Source organism: Pygocentrus nattereri, chromosome 5, assembly GCF_015220715.1.
Source record: "Pygocentrus nattereri isolate fPygNat1 chromosome 5, fPygNat1.pri, whole genome shotgun sequence".
Taxonomy (NCBI): domain Eukaryota; kingdom Metazoa; phylum Chordata; class Actinopteri; order Characiformes; family Serrasalmidae; genus Pygocentrus; species Pygocentrus nattereri.
In genome coordinates this window covers 31,182,176-31,209,827 of record NC_051215.1, presented here as the reverse complement: position 1 = coordinate 31,209,827, position 27,652 = coordinate 31,182,176, and the positions used below count along the sequence as shown (strand labels likewise).

The following is a 27,652-nucleotide window of genomic DNA, read 5'->3' as shown; positions in this document are numbered from 1 at the left end:
TCCATCCCACATAAGTAACATACTCATAATTCAGCAAAACACAGCAATATCTGTGTTCTTTAAAAAGAAAAGCAGATGTGATAACTAGTGTTAACAAGTGAGATGTTTGAAGTTGATGAATTTGAAATTTGGAATCTTTCATCTTTAGGCACCATCAACGCTTGGAAAAGTGACTTAGTGACATGTTGCTGATGTTGTGGTGGTGTATGTTAATGGCATGCCTGATACTCTAAATCTTACTGGTAATTGCTGCAGGAAGTTCTGTTCACTGGATCAAAGTGCTGTTTAAGGAACTGAGAGGTTGTACTAATACATTATCTAGTGTTCCAGATAGTGAGCACCTCAGGACTGAAGGTGACTATGTTGAAGAGCTGATTTCAAATTTTGCATATATCCTCAAATTTACATGAAATAACTGTAATAAAAAGAGTACATAATTATTATAGAAGTGAAACAGCTTACAGTTTGCTATGTAGAATATACGGTATAAATAAATAAGAGCAATCTAATCAAAATCTATGACAACCTATCTGAAAGTCACTTGTTGGTTGATCCCACTATTCCCCCTGAATTCTTTGTACAGCTTTTTTGTACAGCTCAAACACTGCGTGAGTGAGTGTGGAAGGTAATAAATCGATAGCAAGTTTATTGTGCAGCCAAAAAAACATAATGCATAAAGTTTTCTGTGCGCATGGGGAACAAAAATCTGAAGATTGCCAATGTAAGAGTGACAAATGCAGAGCTGACATTCAGTGGATATTCTCTCATGTGTGAGGGATTGGTGAGTGGGGAACCAGTCACCCGGAGCAGAGTGATTACAGAACGTTGTGAGCAGGGAATAGAGCCACTCCAATGCACTTCACTACAATGCTCACAATAAGCTTTTAGTTTTCTTCATGCTTCTAATGACTTTTCAGACTTAAAACCGATCATTACAAAATGCATATAGTAATAATAGATAGTTATTGATATTGAATAATATGGAAAACTATATTGTGACTGTCTAGCACTACATGCAACTGCTCAGACTCTTTCAGCATGTCCCCTAGGTCATCAGGTTCCAGCCTGCTTTACTCTTTTCACTTTGAACATTATTCATCTAACACCAAGAACCATGGCTGGGATAGAAAGAGATGTTTCCACGGATTATTCTGTCTTAATAACCTGAGTGGTTCAATCTGATGCTATCGGAGCGTGTGTGTTAGTCACAGTGCTATATTAATAGAAAGTGGGACAGATAGCTCACGGGTTACTTTTAGACACTCTAGAGGACCTCCACTATGAGTGGGTAAACTGCTGCACTGCCAAACATTGCAGAGAAGGGTGCCAACACTGTCATGAGGCTCAAAGAATGAGATCCAACTTCAAACCCTGACATATGATGTATCACAGCAGTGAAATGCTAGAGATTGCAGCCAGTGCAAGCAAAGCAGTAGAATAACACATACAGCAACACTGTTTAGATTACATGCGATCAGGGATAGACTTAGGAACATGAACTGGACAGCTGGGCAGCTGATATTTTATTCACTATTAAATAGGAACATCAAAACATTATTATTGATACAATGCTAGAAATTATGACTTATAGTAATAATAATTGTAGTAATTAAACTGATATTTATAAAAGTTTCAGTTAAAATTATGAAAGTATCTTACATAATTTAGCATCCTGTGTTTAGCTCATGCAAACACTGACATGCCTGTCATTAGTGATGGGAATTTACCTTAGTGTAAACTCACATACATGAACAGTGAAGTGGATAACACATCACTACCTCATGGGCAGAAAAGTGGGGTTTGACTCTCCATCCACGCAGGAACTCCACTGCTGTATCAATAAGAGAATGCCACAGTATGTGAATGGCTCTAGATAGGAATACCTGCTAAATAATGCAAAATATTTATCTAAAATAATGTAAAAACTTTCAAACATTTTCTCAAAATTGTCTGATTTAGCTCAGTCAATTCACTTCATATATGGATTATATTGTGTAAAAATTTTATTACAGTAAAATGTGTCATTATTGGTATCAGCGTTGGACGCAATAAAGTGTTAATTATAGTATTATGATAGTGTGAAAACATCTATATAGGTGTGTATATAGCCCATTAGCCTTTAGGAGTGATTCTGTTTTATTATGTCTTTGTAAATCTTTTATGAATCCTTTTTGGGTCTTTTCTGTTATTTTAGTTATTTCAGTAATAATGTTTACTTTGTTGTTTGAAATATGTACATGTTTTTTATTTATTTCGTTTTTTTTTTTTTTGATAAATAAATGAATAAGTACTGTCTGCCTAGAGTTTGAAAAGCACTTCTCAAAAACGAGACATTCTAAAGGTTCTTTTTATTGGAAGTTCATGCTTGTTCAGGTTTCTCAGTCATTTAAAAATCTACAGCTGTCTTTGTGATTCCACATACATCAAAAGTTTCTTCATTTTTATAGCTTTATGTGAAGTTGTAAAGTAGTCAAGTCATGATAGCATTTAAAACATGTGTCTGCAACAAAATTCTGTTATAACCGAGTGATTCCAAACCTTTGTACGTTACTCTTTGAGTATTACTCTTTGTGTATTTGTGTGTCCTTAGAAATATAACACTAGCTCTTAAATTTCAGACGTGGTCCTGTGGGAGGCATAAAAAAGACTTTGTTTTGTAAGAGAAATTCTCCGCCCCCTCTGATCAGCCCTGTGGCCTGGGGACAGTTGCAGAAACCGAGATGATTTTTGGTTGGGGATGGGCCGATAGCTTTAAATACCAGTCGCTCAATCATGTGATTATGGTTTTTACAAAACACGTCCTGTAGTTATCACATGATGTAGACAGAATGGGCTCGTTGTGTGTAAGAATGCTGAAGGTAAACAGATTTGATAGATTTTTACTCAAATGGGAATCCCTTCGATTTTTCTCATGTTATTTAGTATTTAGTCATTGAGCTAAAGTCGTTCAGAGTGGTTTAATATGAGATGCTCCATTAGAGAAATTTACCAAGTCACAGTGGTGGTGATAAGAACCAGGCATCTGAAGCCTCCTAAAAGCCCCCATCACAGAAAGTTATTACATGAAATATGTACAAATACAGCACCTAATGCTTAGACCACTGTTTTATGATAGTTTATAAGATATGATTTTGGCATTCAATGGAGATATATGGATTTATAGGATGGTGTAAGGCAAAAGAGCACCCAAAGAAAAAGTAATAATTTCAGATTTACAACTAATTTAATATTTTCAGGATTACATATAAAACTAAGAAGACACATGTTCAAATGGACACATGGTCATTTTAGGTAGTAATTTAAAATGCCTATATTTAAGTTGTAGACATTGCAACCCCTGGTTCCTTTCACCACCACAGTAAAAAAATGAAAAGTTTTTAAGCTTGTCTACAATTAACCATATCACAACACCCTGTGAATGACTTTATGTACATTATAATGATCAAATCATGCAGAAATGTTGAAAAATCTGTGGAAATCCCCTTTAATGTCCTCCATGCATACAAAGTAAAGCTCTTTTATACAGGAGACATGATTTTGTCTATTTGAAATTTGTTTTTATTATTAATTTACATTTACATAAAGGTGGTGATTCAGAGCATCAATTTTGGAGCGTTGGAATCAGTTACCATTGATTACAGTAACAGTCAGTGCTATATAGACACAGACCGGCAACTTCTTTAAGTGCTCCTGCTTGTTTCTACATACACTGTCCACTCACCATGTTGTAGTTCTACAATTACAGACTTTTGTCTTTGTTTTAATATGTTATCATCAGTTTCTTTTTTTTTTAACTCATTATCTTTGCTTCTTTTAATTTTTTGGCATTTTTTTGCCTAATTATCCGGTGTGTGGATTTCTCTGCCTTTTTGAACGTTCTAGCTACAGTCCCACGGCTCCTCAGTGCTTTTACAGCTTCTGATGGTGCCTCATTCCTAACAGGGGTTTATCTTGTTTGACTTGCCTAAATTACTAACTTAGTCAGCAGGAGAACCTCAGCAGGTTGCTCAGGAAGCATGTGTGCTTTTCCAACGTCTAGCTTTGGAAGCAGATCAGCCATTAAGAAAGCCATGAAGCTCTTTTGCCACAAAATCTCCCTCTGTCAAATCCATAAGCCCATTTGTAATGTGAAGATGACTGATCTTTTTTCAGATTTTTTCCCTCATAATCATATCAAACACTTCATGAATGTAAATAACCTCTCCCTCAGACAACGCAAGGCTGATTGTTGAATGCTTTTGTCTCGGCAGTGAAACTGCTGCTGAAAATAGCCTCATAATCTTTATAACTGACAGTGTGTGGAGATTAAAGTCTGCCGTCTGTAACTCTTCTAATGTGTATGTGTGTGTGTGTGTGTGTGTGTGTGTGTGTGTGTGTGTGTGTGTGTGTTTGCAGTCTCGCAGCGTAGACAAGCAGCACGCAGTGATCAACTATGAGTCCACCAGTGATGAGCACAAAGTAAAGGACCTAGGGAGTCTTAATGGGGTGAGTAACTGACCACTAGTCCAGCGTGAAGCTGTGTTATTATAGCCAGTGACTTAAACGTAATTATTAAGCAGTAATGATGTTTTTACTGAAACAGTAGTCATAAAAGTGTCTGATTGTTTCTTTGTCGTTATCACTTCATCTTCAGCTTACTCTGAACAGTCTTCTTGAATATGTATTCAGTTTACTGTTGTGGTGAAACAGCCTTCTCTAATATAACATTGGTCATGTCTTCCACACAGCGGTCAGTGTTGCTTGTCTGTCATGAGTTATATTATTAGTGCGTCTCCCTCTCATTGAGGTCAGTAAAAGCGGCTCCGTGTGACACAGTTTCTAAAACAGGAAGTGCGACTCAAAGCTCTTCCCGTTGAGTCATGCTCTGGTATTCCTCTTCCTGCCCAGTTGTGGCAGGAAAATCTTCAATGCTGGACAAATTAAATCCTGACTGCATAACCGCCATCTCCCTGCTTCCCTGTCCCTGCTCCCTTCTCCCTGCATTTCGCTCTCACTGAGAGCTCTGCCAGTTTTGCTGATTGAGCTTTCTGCTCAGTGTTAATCATCAGAAGTCTAGTTATTGTTGTTTTTCTGTGCTTTTGATTTACACTACATACTTATCTAAATGTATTTGGCTGCAGTTGAAACAAGTCCTTGTATCTCAATTTTTGTTGTTTTTCAGTTTTTGATGTCATATGAAAACGCCTGTTGCCCTGTATATTGTGTTAAAAACTTCATGATGAAAGGAGACCAAAACGAAACGGCCCAAAATGACTTGAAGAAAATTAGGTTCCATTGACTTATGTTAAAAGTGAAGTATGTGTTTTCCTTCTCCTGTGAAGTTGTCAATCTGGAGCAGCGATTTTCATAATTTAATAATTAATTACACATTTATCTAAAGGATTATATTCAGTTCTGAAACAAAGTTAAAGACGTTAACCAAATGATTCATTTTCAGCATCAAGAAACAACCCAAAAATAATTGAACAGAAATTGACAAGAGAAGCCTTGTCAATAATAGCAATATTTAAGTATTTTATTTGTGCCCACCCTTTGCTTCTTTTTAGGAGACTTGCTTTCAGTTTTTCAAAGAAACCCGAAGGGATGTTTTCCACACCTCCCAAGTTTGGTCTCCAAAAGTTGGTTGCATTTTCCACTTCTCATGATCCAAGTATTCCCAAACACATTGAGAAATGTTTTTCTTTTCATTTCTCAGTAAGAGCTTCTTGACATCTACACATCTTTTCAGACTAATAGTGCTGAGTTGTCTTCTCACAGTGGAAGGATGGACAGAAACACCAGTGCATTGTTCAGATCTGTAGCAAGAGTGGAGCTTGATTATCTCCTCTTTAAGTGCTGTTTATCTGATGGGGACAGTTTTGGTGGCCTGGACTTGTACAGTTGTTAGGAGCCTTATTATTTCTGTGTCTTTTAAACAGTTTTTAAACTCCAGATTTGGAAACTCCATGTTGTTTAACTTATTTTCAAAAGACTTTGTCCTTTTGTATGCAGCTGCATCTAACCTCCTCTGAAATATCTCCTGAAAAATGAGTAACTTGTCCTTAATGGCTGCTTTGACTGCAGATTAAACAGAAATAGAAGGGTGGTCTCTGACTTTTGTGAAATACATTTTTTCTTATCTGCAAAATGAGACTGCACATACAGCAGTAGCCTTTTTTGATCAGATTTGAATTATAATAAAATACTGAAAATATAAAAACTCTGCACTGTCAACAGAATTCTAATGCCCAAGCAGAACTTTAGGCTATGTGCAGTGAAGGAACTGGCTGGAGTAGAGGTGGGCAGTATGACAGTCTTTTATCATTATTTTGATGTATTTTTACACTATATGGTGTTCCAGTGTATCAAAACTTAGAAAAATTAAATATCCTGATGCCTATCATGTATTGCCATGTGATATATTTGCTGTATTGCCCACCTCTGACTGGAGAATTCATGAATAAGCATAAAGCGAATCTGCTCCCCCCTGACTGTGGTCATCCATTACGGAGTTTTTGTCCTTAAACGTGAAGTAAAGAATAGGATACTCAGCTTTTTGAGGGGAAAACTTTAAGCTGCGCTGTTGTGAAAGTGCTTTGTCAGTGAGATCAGCTCCCTTTCCTTTCACTCTGCTGGAAGCCAGGGATATTTGAGATGGAGCAGGCGTCAGTGCTCAGATACGCTCTCTCACTCACACGCCCACGCACAAACACACACACACGTTTTAATACATTTTGAAGACATTGGGTCATCTATAAGCCCTATTCAGACAGTAAAAAGATTTGGTGAAGCCTGAACCTAACACTGAATTTAACATCAGTTAACACAAAGATTATTTTTTTCTTTTTCAGGTTTAAAAAATGAATCATGACAAACACACACACATACGCACATGTTTTAATACATTTTGAAGACATTGGGTCATCTATAAGCCCCATTCAGACAGTAGGTATATGTTTGTTAATCCCATGTTGAAGGAGTAGCCATTTGAAGTCGACTTTAACAAGAGAACGGTATGTTTTATGAGCTGTAGAGAAAAGCAGATGGGAGACTGGTCTGCAGGAATGTGATTCGGAGTAACTCTCTCTCTCTGAGAGATTTGGAGATTAAAGTCCCAACACACATGATTATTTCTTGACTTGTGATGTTATGTAGTGGATTTGGTTTTACAAAAGATTAAAGAGGCCAGGATCCAGTGATATTGACTTAATTCAGTAAACATCAGCAGTGTAATCCTTTTGAGGTTTTGGATAAGAAGGGGAAAAAAAACTTTTTTTGGATCCTTTGCTGGAACTCTACCTTTGCAGCATCTCAGACACACCAAGCTTCATGTGACCTCTATGAAAGATAGATCATCACCATTTAGTTAAGAGCTTGTAGGCACATGTGCATTTTACTGGGTGATAAAAGTATTTCTGGGCAGAGGTTGGAGATCTCAGAGTAAGCAATAGTTTCCATCTGCTTTCAGACATTTGTGAATGATGTTCGAATCCAGGAGCAGATGTACATCACTCTGAAGATTGATGATAAGCTGAGGTTTGGATACGATATCCTTTTACGCTCGCCTGCTGTCTGTGCCTGTTGTAGACTCTTTATTATGTTTCACCGTTTCCTGTGTCTTCTTTATTGTGCAGTATTTGTGTGTGCATATGTACAAATTTATCTATGACAGTGTTTTTTTGTATTAACTGGGAATTCTGCTAATTTTTCACATTTCCTATGTGAGTCAGTAGTTGAGATGTAAACAAATTTATTCAGAGTGGTTTAATGTAAAAGAACCATACAGACTTGGATTTCCTGGTGCAGATAGGAACCAGGGCTTGTGGTGTCCACAACACAAATGTGGTCAATGTGTACTGTCCAAAATGACCAGTGAACCCATGCGTCATCTGAAAAATCTGAAAAAGAAGGGGATTCTTTGGGGATTACTTTGACTTACAGCACCCTGCATGTAGCTCTCTGCCATTTACAAAACTGTCCTAAAACGATGGACATTGGATATCACGCAGCATATTTATAACCATTTCAGTAACCTTCTGGGATGGAGCTTTTAGAGCCATTAAACTCTTCAGACATCTGGTTCCTATCGCCACCAGTCTGAACAATTCTGAGTCAGTATGTTTTTCAAGAACTGAGCATTTCATATCACTCTGATTGACTTTCATTACATCTTAACAACTTCACAGTAATCACAGTACTGATATCATAGAAAGCTGCAATTTGCAGTTGAGTCCTCCAACCAATCACAATGTTTGGTGCACTGTGTTGTGAACATCTTGTCCAATCACAGTTCCTGATGAGTGTTTCTTTCTATCTGCAACTGTGTCGATATCAATATATTCATTCAGTTCAACAAAATTAAGCTCCTTTTGAATGCAGACAAATCTTTAACCATCACATTTGGGGTTTTCCAGTGGATTGTTAGTCTTATCAAACCTAACATCTCACAAAAATGCATTTTGAGACTTTAGCTTTGCCTTCTTTAACTTATTAAAATCCGTCCCCAGAGTAGTTACACAATGTATGAGACTTTGTGTATTGCACAAATGATTAGATTTGACACATATTTCACACTGATATTTGATGATGTGTTTATGGTACTCCATAAGAACAGAATGTTTAGGCGACACTGGGCTAATATGCTAAAATGTGTGTGTTTCATTCATTTTATTGCATTTATATCCATGCACAAACATATTTTAGATTTCTCTGCAATGGTAATCCAAGTGCTTTGAAAGACTCAGGCACTCACAGAGCAGGCTGTAGTTAAAATGTTTAATAATCCAGAATCGTAGTAAAAAAACAGGCAAGGGTCTATGCACAGGCAAACGGGGCAAGGTAGGGTGAGCTAAATCAGAATGAGAGAACATGAGCTAGAGGTCATTACATGAAAGAGAAAACAGGGGTCAAAAAGGGGTCAGCCTAGAAATGAGAAAGAAAACAAACTTGAACGTAAAACACAGAAATATAGACTCAGTAATGCACTGTAGACTGAAACAATACTTCACAAAGAGGCTACAGACACAAACAGGTTATATAGGCACTAGAACAGGTTTCAACAATCAAAAATCAGGTGAACAGAGCATTGATAGGTGGATGGTTGGGAGTCTATGGAGATGTGATCCCCAGAGGATTCTGGGAGTTGGAGTTCTGAAAGGAGTGAGGAGTGTTAGTCTCTGCAAAAGCATGAAAGGTTGTCAGATTTTCTAAATATTTATGTATCAGCATGGTCAGATATGTACACAAAAATTATTGACTGTCAGCATCAGCTCACAGTTCTCGTATCAGAGTATCCCTAAAGTTCAGCATTGTATGGATTACCATGTGGAACTGGACATTTCTGTGGGCCAGTATGTTTTCTATCACTATGTAAATCACCATACTGCCCTTATTGTTGGATACACTGAGCAGAAATAATGATTGGTTTTATCAAACTGTCAATAAAAGATAGATGTGTGTAGTTGTGACAGAAACAAGTTTAAACATTTTCAGCTTTGTTAGATTATATTCTTTACGTATCAAATAAATGCAGTGACAACCTTGAGCCTTTTTTTCTATTGACCTCAAAGCATTAATATATTGCAAGTCACGTCAGATTCACAACCTATAGTGTTATTATCACAGTATTGGTATTTTTTTCCATGTTATGCAGCCTCAGTTTATATGTTTGCACAGTATCTACACACTGTAGATGATGATGGAACCTACTGTATAAGCCTGTGAGTTGTTCTTCATCCTTAACCTGTCTCACATACCAACTTGTTCACTGTGGTCCGGGGAGAGCTTCATGTTCCAGAGGAAGCTCTAAAGGTAACATACACTGACACTGTTTACCTGTAAATACAAAATACAGCAACTCTGTTTACTGGTTAATTATCATATTCATTAACTTTGTTTAGCAGTAAATACAGCATGTTTTTACCATATTTTTAAAGTAGCACCCAAAGTTGTCCTTCATGTCAGGCTGGGGGTCACATTATTGCTCTTCTCATCCTGTAGCAAAATAGCCCTTGTGTTTGCATATTAAAATCGTCTTTCTGTCTCTCTGTCAGCATGAGAAGTTCACCAGCCAGCTCCAGCTGGGAAAAAAGCCCACCTGTGCAGAGCACCCCAAAATGCCTAAGTCTCCCCCAGCCAGAGCCGCAGAGAGTAAGGCTACAGAGCCCGTCACTGAGCCTCTTTCCAAACCTGCAGAAGCCAGCAAGGCAGATGAGAAAATGCCAGGTGAATATGTGCAGCTTTTACCAGATTATATCATGTATATAATTAATCATACATTACACTCTCAGACTCTCAGGTAAGAAACTGTCACTGGGGCAGTGCCCCTCTTGTCACTGGGGTGGCGCCGTCAAGGGTACATCTCAGTACCTTTAGTCAGGGAACATAACTGTGCCATAATCCACTGACATGATGTTTTCTTTTTGTTGTTGTTTTGTTGTACTGACTCCACGCACCCCATCTCGTCTGCAGGCTTTTTATTTTATTATTCTGTTTTAAAACCTTTGGTACAAATACGACCTTATTTAAGGTTCACAGTTAGACCTTAAAACCACTGTTGTACCTTTGAGGGAACATTTATATTGTTTGTACCTTGATGAATGAAAATGTTCCTTCACAGAACCTTCATTTTAAACAATGTATATATGCAAAAGGTTCACAGTAACAGCCTCTGCTATTCTTGGAAGGCTTTACACTAGATCAGGGGTGTTCAACTAACACTTAAAGAGGTCCAGTGACATCAAATGTCAGGCTTACAAAAGTCTGGATGAACAAGTTAACAGAAGTGAATGCCAACAGCTATTTAAAGTGCTTTATCTTTAAACGCTTAACCATTAATGATTAGGCCAGGTAACCAATAAAGTAAAAAAAGGCACGTCAAACTGTTTCAAGACCATTGGCTATTGTTGGTAAAATAAATAAATGAAAACAATAATAAAGGGTTTACTTAAGTAAAGTTTTACATTGTAGCGCTGTCCTCAGAACTGCGTTTTGTGGGTAGATTAATTTAAAGTGATTGTTTTGTTTTGCAGGCGAGCTAGGGCTTAATGTTTTCCCTCTTGACTGGCACCATGTAAACTGAACTGATTAGACGCATCAATTTTGGACATGAATCAGGGAGAAAAGCACAGCGTTCTCTGTTCATTTATTTTAAAACACTGTTTTGTTTTCAACAAGCCATGTTGTTGCTTCACTACTCAGGCCAGTAATAGTAAATAAATTAAAAAGATTTATGAAAATTTGTGAAATTATTTGCGTTCTGACCTGATATCTAGCTCTGCTGCTTCTGTTCAGATGAGCTGCCTTCGGCTAAGTCATTGTGACTGGATAAACTGCTACACGGTGCTGCTACAGAAGCTGTGCTTGGTTCGATCCACTAAAATACTGGGATCAATCATCCATCATAGACCATCATAATTGTGTAATATTATCGTGAAACACAAACAAAAAATATGACCTCTTTGTATTTCTTTTAGATCTCATTAGCTCACTTTCAAGCACTTTCCTTACTGCTTTCCCTCTCTTACGTCCCCCCATGCTTGGGATCCATATGCATCACATCCTGCTTTGACTCATGGCTTATGTGAGATACTCGTAATAATAACTACTGAAATTGAAACAGAAATGTAGCCACTCCGTCCTATCCTTCCAAATGCCTGCGGTCTAACCAGTAGTTTTCCTCTCTGTCAGCATTGCTTGAGAGTAATCATTATGATCTATGTTTAACCAAGACATTGACCAGTGGCAACTGTAAGTGACCCTCTACCATCCTGTACTAGGCATCATTAAAATTTGTACTGTCTCACCACAGCAGTTTATATGATACATGAAGTTTACACAGCCTTGAATTAGTGAATACAAAGTTGAGTTACAATCTGTAGTGTTCCGTTATGCCCAGCTGCACACAGATAACACCAAAACGAGGTCATTCAGGATGATAAAAGTGAATCCAGCTCTGTAACTTAATTTAACTTCATTTAACCATTATAAGCGTTTACTCAACACAGTAGGCGTCACTGTGAGGCTTATTGATTTGAGGAAAATATCGAATTGTGATTTTTTTTCTTCCCAATGTTGTGACAGTGATTTGAATTTTTTTCTGTAGTTTAAGGTCCAGGGCTGTTTTTTTTTTTTTTTTTCCAGAGAAGAAGATTAACATATTTACTTTTTCTGGCTTGAGGCTTAATCACTGCCTGCTAGTTGTGCCTGTGTTGTCACGTAAGCAGCCTATGGGTTTTTGCTTGCTTTGGGTTGAGCTGACTCATCTGCAGGCAGTTCACAAACCCTTATCTCTCATCACAAACTGTTATTAGGTTCAATTTCCCCACTTAAAACTTGACAAAGTTCTTAAAAGTTATATTATATATATTATAAACTCTAATTAAAATTGCATTTTTTCAAATCGATCTTTCAGCCCTTTAAAAGTTTATTCATTATATATTATTTATTAATACTGGGGATTTTGCCTTGGAATCTTATGCTTAAACAGAAAAATCACATTTTACCTTAGAACAGGGTTTAAATAAGGCTAGCAATAAAGAATTTGGCCTCCAGTATTTCACTGTGGAAAAAACTGTGACCTTTGCTTGGCAGCACCACAAATGGAATATGCAGTGCTGGCCTTTGAATCCTATTCGAGAGTAATGTTATTGGTAGAAGTTACAACTCACCAGTGGCATCACTAGAGGTTCATGGATGGGGGGCTAAGCATGTACTAGGAGGGTCTGGGGGCATGGTCTGTTCATCATGAAGTTTTGGAGTAGAAACAGCCAGAAAATGTATCAAAATATGGCTGTTTGGTCAAACTGGTCTACAGTAGATCTGTCTCTTTGTAGTTGGTATTAAGTACAGAACACTATGTCATCCACCTACAGCAGACACAGATCAAGCAAAGGTACTGAAATCAAGCTATGCTGTGTCCTCGCTCTTAGATAATCTGCAAGGTCCTAAATGTTTTATTCCAATATACAGATTATAGCTAATGTAGTCTCACTTGGTACAATCAGAAATAGTGTGATTTTGCTCTGTAGGCATGTTTAATAAGCTAAGTGACAGAATTTCATGGTCATGGTGAGAATTTTTTTTTTCAGATAAATTAAATTACATGTTAATTTTAACTAAAAGCTTAAACAACTCCCCTTCACTTTCTTCCTGATCACTAATCTCCATGCGATCTGCTCTTTCAGTGCTGTCAGTCTCCTTAAGCTTCTTTCTCTCGTTTTCCTCCACACTAGCTAGCTACACTAATAAAGTACCAAAAACCACTAAAACATACAAATCACCTCACTTAGAATGACTTGATTGCAAAAGACCTGCTGGAGGTTTGAAAGGTCTTTGTTTTATTTACATATGGTCAGATAGGCCATGTTCAAACACTGTATTTGGTGTCAGGAGGGAGGAAGCTGCAGCTAAAGAAGTCGAGAACCACTGGGTTTAGTGGCTGCGTGCATTGTAATAGAAGGTACTGCATTTTAATATGTATTTTGAAAAGGTAAACAGTAGGACACTCATCCATTCATGCAACTTGAAACTGACACTGTAATAAACCAAAGACAAAGTTGAGACATTGAATATGGGCTGTATTAAATTTACACCTAAATGCTTCAGATGCAAATGAGCAAGAACTCTAGTGTGTACCAGTGGTCTACATAATCCCAGGCAGCTGTAGCTGAGCTAGATTTACCATGTCCTGCTCATTTTGTTTCATTAAGTACCACTTTATATTTAACCCTGTGTAATTATGAGCATGGCATGGGGTTGCAGTAAAGTGCAGGGTGTGTAATTACAGGGCAGTGATAGACCCCACACCCAGAGCTCTGTTTTTCTGGTCATCAGAAAAGGAAAGGCGGTTGGCATTTTCCATGTGTTCTTATCTCATTGCCACCTTGTTATTTTATCCAGATAATATCACCCTTGAGCTAGAATGCTCTGAGTGCCTCCAGTGCTCCAGCAGCATCCTCCATGTTTGAAATGGCTTAAATATATCCTCCAAAACAGGCTTAAACACTAACTAGATACAGAGAATGCAGCAGCCTGTAAACATGTAGCAGTGCTAAATAATCCACAGTTGCGGAACGAGTATTTTCTGGTATCAAACTCTAAGCTTTTAGATATATTAATATAGCTCACTGAAAATTGAAAAGCTGTACATTTTACTCTGTGTGATCTAGGGGTATTGCAAAAATACAGTACTAGATACCTGAAGAAATATTTTTTATTTGTTTCACATGCTGCATTTCACTAAATCCAATTAAACAGGACTAATTATGCTTTCTTTATCATTAAGAACATACTGATCATCAGTGTCATTATAATGTTGTGGAGTGATCAGGGGTGGACGCATGTGCGAAGACAAGCAAGATTTATTATGGGCAAATCCATACTCAGGGTCAAGACGGTCCAGGGTCAGGTAGCCAACACGGATAGGTTGGGGTACAAACATGATAAACAACACAGAATAAACGAACAATCCAAGACAAAGACCAAACAATACTAACACCTCAAACAAAGACCAGTAACAAACCAAGACAAACACGGAGCTTAAATATAACAAGGATAATGAGGGACAGGTGGATAACAGGTGGTAACAATCAGTGGCAGGGTCTTGAAACAAGGGGGCAGGACCGGGAAGAAACAAAATAAATGCACGTGGACAGGACTGGGAGGGACCAATCATGACAGTCATGAGTAATGAGTGAGTAATTGACAAAGCACTTCTTGTAAGTCGCTCTGGATAAGAGCGTCTGCTAAATGCTGTAAATGTAAATGTAATGATTATGTTCAGAGTATGCTCAGAGGAGTACACTAACATAATTGATCACAATAGGATAAATTTTGTCATATTGTAAGCCCCTAATCTAATGTATAATGTCTGTTTCATAAATGTCCACATCATTTCGCAAAAGGCTGGTATTTATTCAGCTGTTTGCATACCATTTCAGTACACATACGTCTGAAATTGTACCGTTTCCGTTGGTATGTATGTTCTCCGAATTTGCCTGAGCACAAATCTGAAGAAACTTTTCAAACTGATCAACTAAATAATTATAAAGGGGGTTTATATCACTTAATTCATTTTGGTCATGTGGGACTACTTAATTTTACAAAATAGAAAACCTAAATATGATTGTGAGCAAAACTGTGAAAAGTAGACACAATCAAAGCATTTACTTGAGTACTGTCAGATGCTCGTTGAAGGTATAGCTACAAAAAAATCCTCTCTAAACCAAACAGAGGTTTAGCAGACTTTTCTTTACCATAGAAAAAAGTTTACTGTTAAAATATGATAAGGGGAAGTTTAAGACTTGTATTCAAAATGATAGACAGATCATCATACACTGAATGAGAGGTGAAATTGCCTTTTCTTGTTGAAGGGGACGTAGCAGCTCTGCACAGAGGAACGCCTTTGTATGGACAGCCATCCTGGTGGGGCGATGGTGATGCTGATGATGAGAATTCGTTCAAGCAAGAAAATAAAGCATCTGGGAAAAAACAGGAGACTTCGGGGGCAGGTAAATCTTCAATTTCATTTAATAGCAGTGGTTTTAGAATTCACTTCTTTATCTTATACAGTTAAAGGTTGATTGATTGTGATCACAGTACCAGGTCATTTTTTTCCAAGTAGCTTAATTTCTGTCAAATAAATGCCTTTTTGGGAACTTTAGGCATTTGTCAATTATAGACTGTAGAACAGTAGAAATTGACTGCTTTATTATGATTAGATCAAAACAGCATGAAAACATCATCATAGTATTTTTATTCTCTGTTTGAATAAGTTGATTTTTGGGGCAATAGAGTTTTGGGGGCTGCAGACTAAAGGGAAATACTAAGTAAAAAGTAAAAAAGTAAAAAGCCCTGTATATTGGCGTTTTATGGAAGTTGTGACCATTGCACATTCCACCGTCGTTCTGTTGTCACTTGCTAGGAGAGAAAAAATAAAAATAACTTATCTACGAAAGCAACCATACTGGGCATATTCTGTCAAAACGATGCATGGTTATTGCTTGTAGCTTAATCTAGGAAGAGCAGGCACCAAGTTAGACAGTCTTGGTCGTGGTGTGGCATGTTTTGGTCTTGCGGTCTCCGATCCCATTAACTTGTGCCATGCAGGATTAACAGGATTGGGATTACTGAGCCTTTAGCACAGCAGGATGCTCCACAGTGTGAGCTACACTGGACAAAGGGAGTCCAGACTAGTAGCCGCTTTAATGGAAAATCAATCTTTTCCATGTTTATATAAGTCTCTTTTATGTGTGTTTTCTTTTACTGAAAACTTCAGTAAAACTTCATACTGTTACAGCTCCATTCACATGGATATATAAAAAGGGTAACACCATTTGCACCATTCATAATACAAACCCATGTTGTCTCATTTGAATACATTTTGTAATACAAGAAAAATAACTTGGATGTTTTTAGCAGCATAGAAACACAAAACAAAAGAGGTGGCTTGTAATGCCCAGAGCTATCATGCTAGCCATCTTATATTTTAGCTCTGCACTAACGTGCTAGCCCTGAGCTAATGCGCTAGCCAAAAAGCTAACTCACTAGCCATGATACAATACTGGCAGAGAGTTCATTTGGATTGAATGCATTAGATTGTGCCAAATGGGAAGGCTTGACTTGGAGTGTGACTGACCATTGCAGCAAACACAAATATACAAGCCTCATACATATGCTAGAGCACTTTTTCTGGATTTCTCATCTGCAACACCATTCATCCCTGATATTTATTTGACAAAAATGGTTCAATTAGACATTAATCCTAATCTACTGGTAGAAGGGTTTTTCATTAATAGAGTACAACAGGTGAAAGTAAACAAAACACTGTAATTGCTTATTTTATGATTAATGCTGGAGCACCACAGAGATGAAGAGAGAGAAGTTCTCCACTTCTGTTTACATTGTATACAAATGTTTGTGAAGCTCAGGAACTGTATTTATGATGATTCTGTGTTAGAAGCTCTGTTGACAGATAATGATGACATCAGTCCATTTTAATAGGGTGTTAATAGGCTGGTAGAGTGGTGCAATCATAATTGCCTTGGGGAACATATAGATGCAACACTATCATGGAATAGTCATATTGATTGTGTCTGTAGTAAAGTACAGCAACATAATCAGATTTTATTTTTGTTTACACTACAGTGATCCAGAGCATGATGCAATACTGAGCGAAAGTTGTCTTTCGTTGAAATGAAAGACAAGATCACTTAGACTGATACGAGTCTGTTCCAAGATTGTAGGTGAATGCTTGGAGGAGGCTTTAACATCAGCCTGTAGGAAAAGTATGAAAAGATTAGCATTAGTATTTTGTCTGTTCCATTGCATGCACTAAATGGTGAATACAGTATTTTGCCTTCAGATAGACGTTTTAGAGTATCAAAGTCAAGACTTAATAGACTTTAAAAGCGCTTTTATCCCTCACTCAATTGTGAGAATCAAAGGAACACATAGATAAATACACATGTAGCAACACGCATGCTTGTTGTACAGTGTTGGAGCAGTAAGAAGTGTTGTGGAATTTGGTGGTGCTGTAAAGTGTACTGTTGTGGTTTGTTGTAAAGTGTTTGTGTTTGTCTGATCTGCCCCCACCGCAAATTTCAGAGAAATCCGACAGTAAAGTTATTGTATCCTTTTGTAATGGATAGTAAGCGGTGGCAATCTTTGTAAGTGTGAAAGGAATATAGAGTGCATCCCTGCCAGCTTGATCATACTGATAGAGAGTTAAGTCTTAATCAAAAGTTTGGGCAGCCTTGGTCAAACTACAGCATGGTGGTGGTAGTATGAGGGAGGGAGACCCCCCAAAATGCGCACACACACACACACACACACACACAGGACAGATGTGGGACTGAAGAACAGGGAGGAGATGGGGTGGTGGGGATTGCAAACTCTTTGTCACATGAGCAGAAGGTGAGGATGTGAATTTATAGGGTGTTAGATTAGAAGGAGGGTTTTCAGGCATGTTCCTTCCTCCAAACTTAATTTATAACAAACCAAATTAAATAGGCATTTCCTGTCAATTCTGCAAATTCAGTATGTTATGCTCAGCATTTTTCTTGAGCTGAACATATCGTGAAAAAATCTAGCTTTCAAATCAAATCAAAATTTCTTTTGCTTTGAACATTAACAAAACATTTCATTTCACCAGGGGCGTCTGAGGTTTTGCATGCGATTGTAGAAGAGGGGTCTGCTATGGCACAAATTAATCATGACAGAAGATAAAATTGTACAAATAATAAAAAATAAACAGTCCTTGTTTGTAAATGTACCATAGTTTCATAGCTGCCATAGTTCAGATCATCCTTCCTTTCATTCAAGGCGCATAAATATAAAGGCATTCATGCCGTTGTGTGCTCTTTAATTGAATTCCCCACAGACAGCACCTTCTCTGTTAGAGAAGGCAGTAAATATAGCCTCAGCCAACGGCCCTGCAACTTTCTGAGCTAATGTCCGGCAAATGTACTTTTCAGGGGAAGCACTGGACACTTAAGGGCATTGTTTAGTTAGGTCTTGCGTTCTTTCACCACCTAAAACAGTGTTTGTGGGTGACAGAGGTCGAACAGCTCTTTATGAATCAGTACTTTTTCCCTCACAAACATAAAATCATGGTTGTGTCAGAAAGAAAGAGAGACAAACCTTCATGCAACCACTCCCCACATCAAAGCACCTCTGCTATTTTTAGTCTGTGGTGAAGTCTGCTCTTCCTCAGTGAAAGGTAGCGGCGCTAGAGTAGCTAGGAGGGAAGAGGGACAGAGTGGAATGGAGCTGTGAATAGGCTCATTTGTAGCCAGGCCCAACCCCCTTGCTGTGTATTGTCACCAAAAGGTTCTGCATTTGACTCTGTGTCATCAAACTGCCGCACCTCCTACAGATGAAACCTACAGAAAATCTTTTGTGAGTATGGTTGTATTTATTTGTATTTATTAAGATGATTTTGAATATAGAGTGTTGGAGTGTCTTTAGGAGGGAATGTTAATGTAGTTATTGTGGACATGCTGTTACATATTGTCGCTGTAATAAGAAAAAACGTATATATTGTTTTTTGGCTGTTGACTTGAAGTATCTGGCTTTCTTTATCATTTATTTGGCAACTTGACCAAAAGGAATGGCTTAAAATACTCAGAAAGAAGTCTCATGTGTCCCTGGCTCTATTAACAATGTTTTTCTCTTGCTGTGAAGTTGACTTTGATGTCCCAAATCATCGTACAGCTTGACTTTCCGTCTAAATTTACAGGAACTGTGTGACGCCAAGCTTAGTAAGAGTAATTACACTAATCATGTTGTTTGTGAAAAATATGGTGTTGTTGATTGTGGTGGTGGATTTGTGGAGAGCTGGGCAGGGTTATTTTTCTGATTCAGTTTCAAACTGGGAGCTGTGTGCTCGGAGAGAGAGGAAGTGCAACAGTATTTCTTTAAAACAAGAAGTTTCGTCATACTTCTGACCTGATGTTAATTTAATAAACTCTGAAGCACAGCTAAAGGGCGGCTTTTACTTGCAAGATGAAAATCTGTATGAATTATGTTGAATTGTTGAATTGGTGGTGCATGTTTATGGCAGTATTAGGAGGCTGAGGAGATGTTAGACCCTTAAACCACCAGGCTCTGTTCATGGTCATTCTCATAGTAGTTACTGAACAGCAAGCCTTAAGTTAATAGCAGAATAATAAACCTGGAATTGTAAATGGGTCAAATGAAATCTGACCCTGCACATGAGAGAAAAGCCTGTCTCCAAAGCTGTGAATTAAACATTGAATTTTTTTTTTTTTGAGGTTTTACATACTCTTATATTCTCTCTTTCTTTTTTTACATGAAGTCACTCAACATCATTCACAGAAAACCCCTCTGTGATCATTTTGGGAGGATGGTCTGTTTCCAAAGAAGAATAGCATCAGCACTCAGGAATGGATGTGCTAGGTTTAGTCTTACTTATAGTCAGACTTACTTATAGCCTTAGACTACACATGATTGAAATAGAGATGAGCAACAATATCAGAATTATATCGGTATTGGCTAATAGTTACTGAAAAAAGTGTAGATTTTACTGACATTTCAAACTGATATTTGATCATGTATTTAAGATAAGATCATTCTTTATTAGTCCCATAATGGGGAAATTCTCAGTGTTACAGCAGCAGAAGAGACAGCACTGTACTCAAGAAAAAGAGAAGTGACCAGAAGAGAATTATCAAACAAGTAATTCACTTTGTTAAGTACTTAACAGGGTTTTTACACTTTGTTACTTGTTACTATATAGACAATATATATTAGAACTAAACATAAAAGATAAAAAATATAAACTCTACCCTTCACAAAAAATAACAGAAATAAAGAGTTATAAATAAATAAAAAAGCTATGATATTTACATTGTAAGGATATTGTACCTATTGAAGAACACAGCATTTAGGTGATGTTGGGTTACACTTAAAAAAAATGTTCTTTAGTAAAGGTTATGGTTCTATTTAGACCATTTAACCATTTGAATGTTTATGTGGCCAAATGACTTGTTCTTTAAGTCAATTCTCTACACGCTTGAAAAAGATGGTTCTTCAAGGGTTCTTTAACTCCTTAACGTTGCAGGTTTATTTCATATAAGGGTTTATAATTCAATGGCTATACGGACTTCAATGCAGATTAATGGAGCTATTTTTAAGGTTATAGAAGTGTGTAATATAACTCTCTGCCTGCCGGCAGGCCCAGGACTAGTTAAGGGGTTAATAAAGAAAATATTTTTATACATGAACGCTTAAAGTACTCCTTCGTTGATGCAGAATGTGCTGCAGATGGTTCTATAAGGATTCTATGCATCAGTTCTGCTATTGCTATGATGTCAAGCTTGTCACAAAAGAAGAACCCTTTTCAAAGAAGGTTCTATATGGAACCATATACAACACATTATCAATCTGAAGAACCACTTCATAATTCACAGAACCATTTAATCATGCAAAGGGTACTTTGACTGTTCATGGTTCTATACAGAACCTTTTCTTTACTAAAGAAAGAACCATCATTTTAAGTGTTTATGATGGAGGACCAGCTGTGTGTGGTTCTTTAAAGAAGCCTTTTGGGTTCCACTATTATGAGTCAAAGAGCCCCTTTTCAGCGTTATACAGAACCCCTTTTGCTTTTTGAGTCATAAAATATTAAATTTATTTTACTGTGTTTGTAACCCTGCAGAAATAAGTGTCATATTTCTCCATAAAGCTAATACAGGTAGTTAGAACTTTACATGTTACAGATGTTTGTGTATTAGTATTGATTTTGGCATTGATGGATATGTGCATGAAAGATTTCAGGCATCTGGATTCCCATATCAGTTAAGGCTGAGTGATTTGAGAGAACATATAGTTGTGATTTTTCTGTCTGATTGGTCCACTTTATTAGATAAAATGTCTTTACTCATAACTTGTTAAGGCAATTGTGTTAATAATGTAAGCTATAATTCAGAATTCTTGTGATTTGAAAATTGCACTTTTTCACATTGTGATTTCAATTTAAAAACAACAGATCTTTTCATCCTAATATTAACACATCCCTACTAATAATTATTTTAAAGTGTAACATATTCTGTGACTTTTGCATAGAGTGTAAAGAGCCATTTGGTCTGTCTGGCTGGTGAATCACTGGAAAGTGTGTCTTACCACATTTTCACAATTTGCCACTAGGCAATAACAATGGGCCTCAACTCCTCAGGCATCTGTTATCAGCAAATTGAGTTACATAATCATTAATAACGGTGGGTCCTAACTGGCTGTCATTAGCTGTCTCACTAATTCATGTCAGAGCCAACAAATCAAGTTATGACTGCACACTTAGAGCGCTGCTCCATTTATTGTCAAGTGTCTCCCACAGATGGAATGGTCAGATGCTGAAAGCCTGCTATGTTGATTCTTCTGCATGAGGTCATGACCCCTGACTGCTGAAATGCTAATTTTCAGTACCCTTTTCTCTGTGACCCTGCAGACAGCAAGGAGGCCAAGCGGCCGGAGAAATCCAAGGAGAACGGCGTGGGCTCTGTAGGTTCGGAGCCTAGCTACTTTGAGATCCCCAGTAAAGACGGGCAAATGACGGAGAACAACATCCATGAGATCCCGACCAAGGACACTGAGGGCAATGCAGCCGCAAAGTCTGCTACAGGCAGTGCAACTGCACAGGCCAACACCTCATTCACCATTGAGTTTGATAACACTTCTCCAGGGAAGGTAACCATTAAGGATCACGTGTCCCGTCCACGACCTAAGAAGTCTCAGCCGGGAGGCAAAGAGCTCAGCACCCTGCAGGCTGCCATTATGGCCTCAGAGAGCAAGGTGGCCGACTGGCTTGCCCAGAATGACCCTCCTCTGGTGAGACGCGAGTCCACAGAAGAGGACAGCAAGAGCATTAAGAGTGACGTGCCTGTCCATCTCAAGAGGTTGAAAGGTGAGGTTTTGTGACTAAGAGTGTATTTTCTCCAAACAATCACTCGGCCAGTTTATTATTTAAATTTTGGTCGATCTGTGTTGCAATTTTTTCACACAAGTAATGTGAGGCAGGTATGTGTACTTGTGATAAACACTATAGAGACAATCATACGTAAAAGTATAAATATGCCCTGGCAAATTACATATTTTATTGATTTTTTTAACTGAAGAAAAAGTTAACACATCCTCTACAGAGAAGACACTTAAAGATGGAATTCGTCTGCTAATTTAAGTGCAGAATTTCCATTTATTTGCTGTGTTTAACCCTTGTGTGATGTTCCTGTTTTTTGTTACTCAGTAGTCTGGTGGACCCACCACATTGTTGATTTTTTTAGATCAGTAAAGCCAATATCAATATGTAAAAATGTTTAAAATATCACAAGTGGCCAGTGTAGGTTTCTCCTCTTGCAGCTGTAGCCATTCAGCAGCCTGTCCCTGTTGTCTACTCTCATACACACACACACACACACAAACAGCAGGCCATGTAGGAGGAGAAGAGAGATAAGGGACACAGCACTCCAACTACACTTTTATTCCCCGCAGGTTCAGCCCAACACCACGTGTCTAATATAAGCGTGTAGGGGGTTTGCAGTGTAGGGGGTTTGTCAGTGTACAGAAGTCACTGAAAATGTGTTATTTTATATGTTCTTCACAGAAAATGAGCAAAAGCCAAGAATCTGAGTTTGAAATAATAATACTTTGCATATTTTTTTCTTTTGGTAAACACTGAAAATTGGTCCCACAGACCCCAAAATCACACAAGGGTTAACATATTCAAAAATATTTCTAATATGTTATGTTCAGCTAATAAATAGTAACTGTATATTACCATGTGCAGAGGTATGTTCTCTGTAGAGGAATTGTTGTACTAATACACTAAACTATTACTTGGAAGATTAACAAAACAGGTCATTTGGCCAAGGGTGCCAAAACTTTTGAATACGAGTTTGGCTATTATATGAACAATGGAAACTGACCAAATCTCTATGTCTGAGCACTGACCCATTACCGTCAGACCATTTGAGATGTGATGAAGTTCATGTGCAGGCATGTAGTCCATGTATCGAGCTGCTGAAGTGTTGTAGCCGAGTTGTTGTGAATATATGCTTGGATTGTGTTCAGTTGCTGTTACAGTTTCATCAAAGGCATGAAATGTCACCAGCAGACAAGTGGAACTTATTGTTTTTAGTGCTTATTTTAGCAGCCTTCAAAACAAACCCCAAAACACGGACCTCCAGGGGTGAAGCTCTTTTGTCAGATCCACACCATTCTTACACAGATTTGATATGTTGTGTGTCCTGGTAGCTATGTTGCATTTTGTAGACCTCAGTCAACATGCAGTCAAAAGAGCAAAAGGCACTGTTTTATTGATGTCAGGCACTCAGTCTAATTCAAAGTAGGTCCGTCTTTCTTAAATCGTACATTTTTGCAAGAAGATATAGATGTTCTGATCCAAAACGCAACTGCTTGAGCGTTCTCTAATTGCTGTCGCTGTCATTATCACAGCAGAAGTCTCCATCAGACCCATATGCTAAGCCTGCAGCTCATCAGGACAAAGTGTGCAACTGTGAAATGTCAGATTTTCAGCTGTGCCTCCCTTTCTGAGGGATTAGCTGCTACCTAACACTTTTTTAATCCTCCTCTCTTAACACCCACCGACAGAGCAAAGCGCTGAAGCTTCTACTTCCTCCTGTTTTCTCACCAAAGGCAGTCATATTATACTCTTCTCCCCGTACCTGAAGTACCACATTGTTAGTTGGCATTGTTAGTGCTCGACCCTTCATTTTTAGAATGTAGTGGAGCACATATGACTTTTTGAGCAATGGATCTTATGGGATGCTTCTCTCTGGTAGGATGGTCTATTTTGATATTTTATATCTCTTGTTTTACTCGACCTCTGCAGCCCGATGCTTTGTGACAGGAGAACACTATCATTTAACTTCGCTTTTCTAATTAAAGGGGGGCTAATTTCTGATGACGGTATGCTTGTTGGGCCAGAGGAGCGCTGATGTGAGCAGATATGCATGAGCTGTGTGTGTGTGTGTGTGTGTGTTGGGGGGGGTTTGATTGATGAGAGCGGTGGGTCTCTGCAGTAAATTCAGCACGAGGCGTGGCTCTGTGTTCCTCATGGCGGATTTTAGATGTGTTTTGTTATACAAAATCCTCTGGTTTAAGTTCGCCACCTTGCCAAAAAGACTGAAGATTCAGCCTTTGCATTTGATTGTTTGAACACCTGCATGTGTTTAAACAGTAGTGTGGGATGAGCAGAGCTGAGAGCTAAGAGGACTGCAGAAGGGCACTCGAGACCAGTGTTAATATTGATGATCTCAGGTGAGTGAGCTAGAATTGTTGAATCCTAAAGCAGTGTATATAATGTAGCATTTCTGGGATTGAGAAAAATGATCACTTTGTTGTAGCCGATACTGACACAAAATTCTTCTTTAATTCAGTCTTTAATCCACATGTGAAGAGTATGGGTGATAAAAAGATGAATCGATGATTAATTTTGCTCATGTAACTCTTGCATTTAGCAGAAGCTCTAAGATAGTGTGACTTGGGGGTAAATGTAACAATAAGAGTTTTGCCCAAGGACTCTGAGGACTAGAGGTACATACAAGGTACATGTGCCCACAATGCTCCTCAATTCAGCTTTCACTTTACTAAGACTGATAAGTTTGTGTAATGACAATGCAAATTGCATGCATATATTGTGGCCGCATTGCAGCATGTTTTGCACTGCAAATTCTGACTTATGTATCTGTTCTGAGAATTTAGCCTGGATTTTTCAGATGGTAAACATTGTTTCACAGTGCATTTAAGGCTCGTATCCCCATCTAATCGCTGTGTCTGCTGCCATTAGTAAGTCTCTCAACAAATCTTTTGAGAGCATAACACAAATTTATGCCTGGTTTAAAAAAGTCAAGAAAAATCAGAGCAAAATTGGCCACCGTGAGTTGTTTAGTAAGTAAGACTGGGCAAAAAAAGAATAATGGTAAGTATTGTGATATAACGTTTCTCGGTACAACTATAAGAAATTTTCGATACATTTTTGATATATTACACCATTCTCACACTTCCATGTTCCAGTGACAGCTGTAGTGGCATTTTCAAGGAAAGCGACACTACTCTGCTGTCGCCAGGAGAGTCCGCACTTACATTTTTTTCGACATGCTTAGAGAGAGAGGGGCCAATGAATAAAATGAGTCACTAAGTTTACTTTAGCAACATCTGAAACAACGAAAGTGAAAGAAAGAAGTGGGTTCATTTCAGTTACAGCCCTGATTTAAACAAAAGTAAACTGAGGAAGGCTGTGAGGCACTAGAAAGTGGGAGAACGCTATCTTTCCAGGCCAGCTGTTTTTAGCAGCTGGCTAACTTGAAGCAGTTCTGCCACTCACACAAAATGGCGAATTGATGATACTGTAGATCAAACATGACACAAAAGCACCACTTTTAGTTTAAACATACCTGAAAGGAGGACTCTGTTTCACTGGTGTTACATGTATTTCGGTTTATAGTTTACTATAGAATATACTACATTTACTATAGAATATACTACATTTACTATAGAATATACAACATTTACTATAGAATATACTACCTTTACTATAGAATATACTGTACTGTATACTATAGAAATCCAGTCGTCTGCTAGCTGGTGTTTAAATACAGTGATGTGCTCTGACATGGATGCTGCAGGACTGATGGCAGTAAGGTGGTGTGATCACTGACCTACTGAGACAGATCATATTTGCTGTTTGTACTAAGTTGACGTTGATGGTAAACTGAACAGTTTAGCAGTTTTCGGGCCCCTGGTTTAGCATTTGTAACGGGATAGCTGAGCACTCGTCACCAGACAGCTAAAAACAATGCTTTCTTTCTTAAATTATGACTATTACAAAAACTGCAGCCATGCTTTTCCAGCTGGTAAAAACAGCTCACCAGACACTTTCTCCCACTCTCCCATTACAGATTTGTGAAATGTTGCGCTGTTTGGCGAGTGTTTGTCTTGTTCTGACCATAAAGGGTAGTTTAAAACAGCGATTAACCTCTCAGGAGTAAATATCAGCCTTCAAACTTTTCAAGGAATAATGATTTGACATTTATCACAATATGTATTGATATCGACTGATGTGAATTTTGTGTATCATGATAGCATTTTTGGCCATATTGCCCAGCTCTATTCGTAATTCGAGCGGAATATGTAATCAGTCATGTTATATCTCTTCCTTGTTTTGCACAGTTGTCCCACATTTTGTGCACCCCTCCCTAAAAATTCATATACACTTTTGCATGTGCATGAGGAACGGAGGCACGTGCGTTTTACAATAAATATGTCCTAGTGTAGTGGGTTTTAACTTCTGGGTCGCAGCCCCCTAATAGACCATGAAGGTAGCTTTTTTTGCTGCAAAACGATATAATTATTATTATTATTATATATTATTATATATTATTATGATATAAGATTTTAAATCTAATTTTAAATATATCAAATATTGTTGTGGTAAAAACATATTTATCTCGAGAACATTGATTGGTCTGGCAAAATGTTATATTAAAATTTTATATTTTAATGTTACACTTTTTGATCGTACAAAATCTATTTATCATCCTTTCAAAAGGAGATCCCAAGACTGACTGTCTCTAAGTGATGCGGCCAGTGCATAACGATAACGCTAGGCTTCATGTGTGCAGAGACTGAAAACGAGCAGCTACCACTCTGTGCTGTTTGCTTAGACATCTGACTTGTCAAACTGTTTATGTCATCACTTGGAAACTAAGCAAATATGTATCTAAACCTGTTGATTTGAGCCAGAAATCGGCTTTGTGACTTCATGCTGTCCAGCCTGACGTCCAGCAGCTGGTTTGGTAGCTGCCAAACAACATCAGTTGGAAAAGGTTGGGAACCCCTGACATAGTACATCATACCCTTAGAGTGCCTTTCTGCCAGGTTTAGGTAATCAAACGTACAGTTTTCAGTGTGCAAGTCTGCGGTGTTATCCTTTATGCTGTCTATTATGTGAGTGATTCACTTGTGAATATTTGAAGACTGAAGATGTCTATTAACTTGTGACATAATACGCTTCACTGTGTACACGAGCCATAATGGGGCGTCAAGTTAACAATTGTAATTATCAGCTGTAAGAATAGTAATTCAATTAAATTTATCAGTGAATAATAAATCAACTGCCATACTTCATGCACCACTTAAG

The 27,652-nt window shown here is 38.0% G+C and overlaps 1 protein-coding gene across 14 annotated transcripts in view; it reads left to right on the top strand.

Annotated features, from left to right (window-relative positions):
• cep170aa (centrosomal protein 170Aa) overlaps positions 1-27,652 on the top strand; it is a 70,699-nt gene that overhangs the window by 21,044 nt on the left and 22,003 nt on the right. For 13 of the 14 annotated variants that reach the window (XM_037538298.1, XM_037538296.1, XM_037538297.1 and 10 more), the window contains exons 3-8: positions 4,396-4,485; positions 7,448-7,526; positions 9,731-9,789; positions 10,032-10,203; positions 15,351-15,488; positions 21,944-22,399. In XM_037538298.1, the coding sequence (XP_037394195.1) occupies positions 4,396-4,485; positions 7,448-7,526; positions 9,731-9,789; positions 10,032-10,203; positions 15,351-15,488; positions 21,944-22,399 (994 nt within the window). Of the gene's footprint in view, positions 1-4,395; positions 4,486-7,447; positions 7,527-9,730; positions 9,790-10,031; positions 10,204-15,350; positions 15,489-18,827; positions 18,877-21,943; positions 22,400-27,652 lie in introns of those variants that run through there. The other variant, XM_017690571.2, reaches the window with a different exon arrangement.